This window comes from Polistes canadensis, unplaced genomic scaffold (assembly GCF_001313835.1).
Source record: "Polistes canadensis isolate GaletaPanama2010 unplaced genomic scaffold, ASM131383v1 scaffold_0, whole genome shotgun sequence".
NCBI classification, from domain to species: domain Eukaryota; kingdom Metazoa; phylum Arthropoda; class Insecta; order Hymenoptera; family Vespidae; genus Polistes; species Polistes canadensis.
This window is the reverse complement of record NW_014569547.1, coordinates 1244154-1252205: the sequence shown is the minus strand read 5'-3', so window position 1 is coordinate 1252205 and position 8052 is coordinate 1244154. Positions and strand designations below refer to the sequence as shown.

Genomic DNA, 8052 nt, shown 5'->3' with positions numbered 1-8052 from the left:
TTATTTTTAATGAATTTTATGCTTTTTGTCTTATAATGATAAATATTTATTAAAAAGAAATAACCATTTCGAATACGTCACTGTAAGCGTTCGAAATGAACAAATCATTCCGCAAGGTGGTGGCACCTGTCAGATCACTGATATTTGGGTTGCATAGATTAAGGCGTTTTAAAATACAAGGACAACATAAATAATATAAAAATCATTTATATACCTGTAAAATATTACTTTCCTAATTAGGGTTATAAAACAAAGAATTCAATATTTTAAAAGATTATAATTTTTCACTTAAATGAGTGAAAAATGTCTAATTAATATGGATCCTATAATCAATACTTTCGATGTAAATTAATTTTTATTATTTATGAGCATTCGATATCGTCTTTTGGTAATATAGTGAATGCACGCGGAGAAAAGCAAAAAATACAAATCTTTAGTAGATATTAATTTAATAGGATAAATAATATTATAATAAAAGTTACTTTTTTTACATCGAAAGGATTGATCTTCCATATTAATTAGATACTTTTTATTCATCTCGATAACTATCATAAATATTAAAAATATCTAGCTCGTTTTTTTCCATCCTGTATATAATATATTCATTTAATATTGCTAACGAGATTAAAGAAAGTTACTGATATAATTATATTTCGTAATTGATGTATTAGAAGAGATTTTAACGCTCGCATAAAAGATGATGATATTTCTTGATCAAGCATCGATATCTCCGTACGATTATCAAATCAAGAGTCGTCCAATGTGTGTGTATCATTGAATAATTTAATTAATTCAATATTACGATATAATACGTTTGTGTAATAACTATTATTATGAATTTACAGCAATTAAAAATAATTATTTATTTTGTCAATCTCTCGAAGTTGATAAATTAATGTTAAAACAAATAACTTATGCTTATCGGTGTTAGATAAATTGACTAATATTTTTACGAATATATATATTTTTAATAGTATTTCTGATATACTATGATATAAATAGAAATACGATAATTTATAGAATAATAATTATTCAATGTTAAATGTAAAAGGCAAAATTGATTTACCATTATTTTACATATATGTATATCAAACGATTAATCGATTACAAAGAATATGCGATAATCGATTATATGTTATAGCGATATTGTTCCATAACCTTATTTTAAAATTGCAATTTGAAAAAATTCAAAACAAATATTTCTTATTTTCATTATTTATGTTTCATTTGTGTTAAATCTAATTTAAGAGTATTATAATATAATTATTCTTTTTTTTTTATCGTACTGCATGTTTAAAGTATATTCAGAAAATATACCTGTAATAAAGATGTGTTTAATTATGCAGTATAAAATGTAAAGAATATATAAATAAAGCAGCAGTTACAGGAGTAATGTTAACAAATGGGTTAAAGATATATGTATATTATTTATGAATTTTCATTTCACACATCAATTTTATATTAGCAAAACATTATTTTTTATTTTGTAAAATTGCATTGTACCTGTATTGTAAAAATTCAGTCAACGGTTTTAGTTTCCGTACAGTCGCTGACATATATATATTTTTTTTCAAGTTTATTTTAATAAAAATACATTTGTAATTTATTTACATAAAAATTTGTCCATACAAAAAATTATTGCGCAATATAACAAACTAGCATGCTTTAAGTTAAAAAAAAAAAACTGAGACAATTTTCGTAATTCAGTTTCGTAAAACGTTAAACAATGTTATTAATACCTAATTTTATTTTGTAAAAAGCTAAATCAAAGACTAGAAAATATAATATCTTATTTTACATCATTATCCAATAGAAAGTAGTGTAATAAGTGTAACTACAAGACTTTTTATATAAAGCAAACAAAATGATGTTTGCAGTTATATTATATGTTATATATTCTAAAGTTTTTAATCATTATCTAATAACAGGAATATTTTTATAGAACAAACTACTAATACTGTATTTAAAATTTTGCATATTATAATATGATATTTTTATTATATTAAATTTGTATTTTTCAATACTCTTATTTGAATATATCTACAATTTTTTTGCTCTTTTTGCAAAAATTATATTGTTCGTTAACACATTGAATGCTATGCTAATTGTACATGGCTTACTCATGGAGCCTATTAAGAAAACCACGCTATGAAATTAAAGAAATCCCAGGAAACACTCGAATTATGTGTTTCTAATTATTTTAATTTTATCTGTCACTGCTGATCCCTTGTTGCGCCATGAACAAATTTAGTTTAGTAGTAACAAAACTAGTAATGGCATTCAACATGTTACATTTATATTTTATGTGTTTATACAAAACTGTGTATATGTTACCATGAAAGACCAAAATTAGAGAATGTCCAGATTCATATGGTCACTTGTCAACAGATACCAAATTTATTGGTGAAAAATCGAATATTTGAACTTATTCTTATATATTATACATTTAATATTTCTCCAATTTCAATTTTTCACGGTAACATATATATAAAACTGTGATAATGCTTTTCTACTTCAGTTTATATTATTTTCACTTATCATGAATTCAATATACTAATGGATATACATACTTGAAAAATTAATAAGTAAGTGATTAAACTAAATTAGATTCTTTTTCATATCATCTCCCATTTCAGATATCAGATTGTAAAAGTATAGATTACTATTTTACTTAATTATTACATTATTTCCAAAAGTATACTGTACATTGCTTTACATATGGTACATACCAATTTATGTGTATATATAATCTATATATTTCCTATAAAATAATATATTTAAAAATTATGTTAATTTTATGAAATTGTTTAATAAGACAGATAGCTTATTGTCATAAATGTATAGTTAAAAATTTTACTAAAATTGGAATAAATTTATTTCCTGTAAGAAATGATGTGTCATATATATTGAGATTTTTTTTAAATAATAAAATAACCAATATAGTTATAATAAATTATAGTTATATTGAGTTAGTAGTCTTATGTTTTACGTCATTTTTTCTTTTTTTGTAAATAAAGTTTTTATGAACAAATTATGCAATATTGTACATTTTTTATCGATCAAATTTTATATTTTCATTTTGTTTGGTAAAATATCGAATAACAAATTACGCGCATTAGAAGAATTCTACCTTGATTATCAGTGCCATTATTTATACTATTAAAACTTCATTTATTTGTTCTTTTAATGTTCTTTTAATGTTATTAGTTACGAAATGTACAATTTATAAATTTAGTTATAATTTCCAAGAAATCTACATTTTTAATGAAAAAGAGTAAATAGTTGTTAAAATAGATTTTGACCAAGAATATTATAAGCATTATTGTCATACAGATCTTACTGTATAATTATATAGATAATAGAAAAATTAGATTTTTTTTTAATTTTTATAAATATACAAGTTTATTTAAATTGCATTAGCGCGAAATAAAAGATAAATAAATTTTATTAATTGAGTGTTATATAGTTATTATTCAAATCCTTAATTTGTATTAGAACTTCATTAAAATTTGTCTAATAAAACAAAGTTATAAATCATCGAATAGTGTGAAATACTATTAATAGTTCAGTCAGGATGTTTTAAATGAGTGATATTTCACTCATTTTTGTTTCTAATAATATTATATATATATAATAGATAATTTTTATAATTATCTTTCTAAATTATTTTATGTTTATCTTTTTATGCTGATTCTTCAGTCGAATTTTTAAATTTTACTGTCTTACATACACATGTACTACCATCTGATTTTATACAAGTTTCAGAACAGACTTGTTGTTCAATTATATTTAAATCTATATCACAAATTTTGGTTTTTTGTGGTGCTTTTTCATACTTACATATTACAGCATACATATCACCACCCAATCGTTCAGCTAACCATCGGTTTTTAATAACTGCTAGTTTTAAACATTCACATTTCATTTTAGCATAAAGATTAGTATGAAGTGTACGACCCATTCCAACAATGACTATGAGATCGACGTTATGTTTGACCATTGCAAGGCACAAATCTAAATTTAGTCGACTAATAAAAAATAAGATAAGTATAAAAGACAATATATATGTTTAAAATATTCTGTGAATATAATTATATCATTATAAATAATATTACCTTAAATCTAAACAAGGTCCAGCTTGACCAGTCTCCATAGCAAGTAATCTGTTCTCCTTTAAAGCTTTTTTAATTACTTTAGAAATTTTAGCAGCATCTTGTAATATAACAACTAATTCTGGATAAGTCACATCATTTAAAGCTGGCATAGAATTAGCGCATAAAATAACCTATGATTAATCCATATTATTTTAATATAATTATATTGGATTATATTAATGTAATTTAGGGTATGTGACTATTATTGTAACATAAATTATTTACTTTGGTTCCTCGTTGCAATAAATCACGTGTAAATGGTAAAATTCCAAGAACAATATCTACACCACTGTTATCAACAAAAATAGCTGCACATTTATGGACAACATTATTTTGTAGTCTATTTATCCATTCATCTAAATTATCCACTAACCATGGTCTACCTAAATCGAACAATACATCAATTAAAATGAATCCTACACGTTATTTATATTAAAAATATTAAAAATATTTCATATATTTTTATTTTATTAAAAATTTACCAGGAATTTTTTCTTGTGCTTCCTTAAAACCAAAGTCTGTAGTTTCCATCAGAGTTGCAACATCTTTTGCACCCCAGTCAAACATGTTACCACTAAGAACTCCTAATATTAAAGCTCTTATTTTTTCTACTCCATCCAAGTTGTCTAATACAGTTATACGATCTTTCAAATGTTTTAATGCCTCCTCATTTTCTTTCTTTTTTTGCTATTTATTTATTATATTAATTGAGAGTGAGTAAATAATAAATAATTTATAATTACTGAATTAGAATTTAAACTAAATCAATATAACTAATAAAAGCTTAAAAACTTACATATAGGTAAGGATCTGGGAAATCAAATTCTTTCATACAATGTTCAATAGTATCCAGCAATGTTCTTACAGTAAGAATTCCATATGCACTGTATTAAAAGTATATAATTAAAATAATCTTTCGTAAGTTATTATAATAGTATTAATTTTAATGATAATTATTACTTAAATCAAAACTTACAAAGGTTGCAAATTGAGGTAATGCAATCTATTTATATATTTTTCTTTTAATTTTGTTGCTCTATCTTTTGCTGTAGGATTTTGGGGTTGGCTGAGAATAGCTTTCGCAACACATTTATCAACAAATTCTTCAAAACATTGAAGCCAATAATCTCTAAATATATACAAATATTAATAAAATGGAAGAAAATATTTTATACATATATATCATAAAATCTTACCTAGCTTCTTTATCTTCAACAAGATCTGTTGTGTCTGGATTATACAATGTTGGATCTTTTAATAATGGACAGAATGTAACAGCATGTTCAATTTGATCAATTTCTAATTGTTCTACTTTAATTCCAAGATCAGAAGGTATTGAATCTTTAAAACCAGAAGAACCAGCATAATTTTCTAACCAACTATGTTCATCTGGCTGTTCTGCACCATATAGAAATGCACCAATTGCTCCAAGGTATCCTTCATGACGAAGAAAAAGTGGTTTAACTTTCCCCTGTATAAAAAAGAAATTAAAGATAAAAAAAATGTATTAACTTACAGTATTTCTTCAAAATAATAAATATGACTATCGTAAAGAAATTATAACTAAACAATAAAGTAGAATAGAAGTATAAAAGTTATATATTAATATTATATTAGAACTAACATTGGACCAATACTTGATGGAATAAGAAATAGTATACATTGAAAGAGGATGGTTTCGAAGAAAATAGCCTCCAAAATATACTTTATCCATATTATGTAGAGTCGCATACAAACTAGCTATTTGTCCGATGTCGTTGCTTATTGTTAGCAAGAGACTTCTTGCAATATCAGCTTCTGAGAATTTTTGTTCTACTGAAATATTGACTTATATTAATTTGAACAAAAAGTTTCTTGTGCATAGTTTAAACAGATACAAATATTTTTTTTTTTACCACGGTTGTTGCTATCAAACATTGCCTTTCCAAAAGACGATGCAATAAGTTCTCCTGATAATCCTTGGGAAGTATAATCACCTCCGTAAATATCTTTTACCAGCATATCTACATTACGATGGTCTCCTCGTTCTGCAAGTTGCAGCAATTCATCAAAGTCCTGGTAGATTTTAAAAAATTTGTCTTAATGTATATTTATACATAGATAGATACTTATGTAATATAGATTATATTACAATATGAGAGATTATAGACAATATGAAGATGACAAATAATAAAAATGAGTAAATAATAAAATGAATTGTATATAAATAATTATTTAAATAGAATATATATGTATGATTATTTGATTTCAATATATATTACCTTTCCATTAGTAAGTAATGAGCCTAATCCCCAAAATGTACCTCCACCTGTAGCTGTACCACCAACTCTTTCGAATATTTCATCTGATTGTACCTATAATTATTATAATTATTATATTACATAAAGGTATATATGTATATATAAAATAATAATTTATATAACATATATAAATTAAAACTTACTTTAAAAATGCTAACTCCATTTCCAATGTTAACAAGCATATAAGGGAAAATATTAGGACCTGTTTTTCGAAATTTATATTCAGGATTTCCATGTCTTTCAAATTCAAATGCCTCACACGGTATATGTTTCAGTAAGAAATTACAACCCTTTATTAGACAGCGTACTTCATCTTCTTTGTCAACTCTAAATAAATATCTTAACTTTTGTCATAGAACTTCATAACGATGTTAAATTGTATTTATATTTTAAAAGACATGTTCAAGTAAGGTTTAGCATTATTTAAATGCTTACATTAAACCTAGCTTTTCCTGTAAGAGTGGTGTATATTTATAAGCTCTACCTCCTGTTACTTTAATACTTTTTCCATGAAATTGCTCAACATTTACTAAATTTTCTTTAACAAAATCCAAGCAGTTCGCAAAATGTCTTGTTTCAAATTTAACAAAGTGGAGTCTATTTCCTTCAAATACTTTGTATGCTCGTTCTCCAGTATTTCCCAAACCAATATTATCGTATAATGCCTTGCGATAACTAATTGTCGAATAGTATGCTATTTTGGTCAACGAAACACCTGAAATATTAAAATAAATTACAATAAATTAAAATAAATTAAAATAAATTAAAATAATTAAATATTTAATTCTAAACTTTACTTTTTTTCAAATTAAACAATATAAATGTAAATAGACAGATAATACATAATATAATGAACTATATATATAGATCTTTTTCTAAATTTATACACAAGCACTCTTGGATTATTTTTATCACAACATAATGTATATATATATATATATAATTAACGATTATTCGTATAACAAAAAAAAACAAAAGAATATTTAATTAAAATGTAAAAGTTATTATTAATTTTTTTAGAAATAATGACAATACTTGGTTGGTTAAATCTAACCTTTTAAAATCTTCAAAACTGATAATAAAAGAATTGTGAGTAACCAAAAGTTTAAAGATGATGATAGATATTTAACACTTACCTATGTCAATCGCAAATTTTTGTGCGTTTTTTAAATTTGCAAATACTTCAACTGCAGGTGGTAACTTTATTGAGTGGGACTGATCGCCGGTAGTCTCTGCCATTTTTAGATTTTATCAAAAGTTTCTCTTTTGTTTTAGTCACTCAACTCACCTTTCTATTGTTTTTGACAAATAATACTGTTTCACCATCACGGAATAATTAGACCCTGTTTGAATAGTACGTTATCATAAATTAAATATTTATTTTTATTGTCATTTCTGAAAAAAAAAAACGTTTACAGACGTTTTCAAATATGGTGTTTATAAAGGGCAAATACTGTCAAATTCCTTTAAAATTGATTACTGCTTTAATTATTTGTGATTCATAAATTTTATTGATAATATTCATTAATATTTAATTAAAATCTTATCAAATTTGTTAATTTATTTAATTCAAATAATAATTATATCATAGAATTTAT

At 24.0% G+C, this 8052-nt stretch overlaps 1 protein-coding gene across 2 annotated transcripts; it reads right to left on the bottom strand.

The window, feature by feature from the left end:
• Positions 1 to 3531: 3531 nt before the first annotated feature.
• Positions 3532 to 7910, bottom strand: LOC106793258 (pantothenate kinase 4). Of its 2 annotated transcripts, none has more exons than XM_014760059.1 (13): positions 7591 to 7910; positions 6890 to 7169; positions 6598 to 6781; positions 6416 to 6508; positions 6050 to 6209; positions 5779 to 5969; positions 5351 to 5625; positions 5131 to 5283; positions 4951 to 5038; positions 4637 to 4841; positions 4380 to 4537; positions 4116 to 4285; positions 3532 to 4028 (listed from the first exon to the last, which is right to left on the bottom strand). In XM_014760059.1, the coding sequence occupies exons 1-13, from the start codon at positions 7691 to 7693 to the stop codon at positions 3683 to 3685; spliced, it is 2406 nt and encodes an 801-aa protein (XP_014615545.1). In that variant the 5' UTR covers positions 7694 to 7910; the 3' UTR covers positions 3532 to 3682. The 2 variants fall into 2 exon arrangements, with proteins under 2 accessions (XP_014615545.1, XP_014615553.1); XM_014760067.1 differs by having other exon boundaries at positions 5779 to 5966.
• Positions 7911 to 8052: the final 142 nt, after the last annotated feature.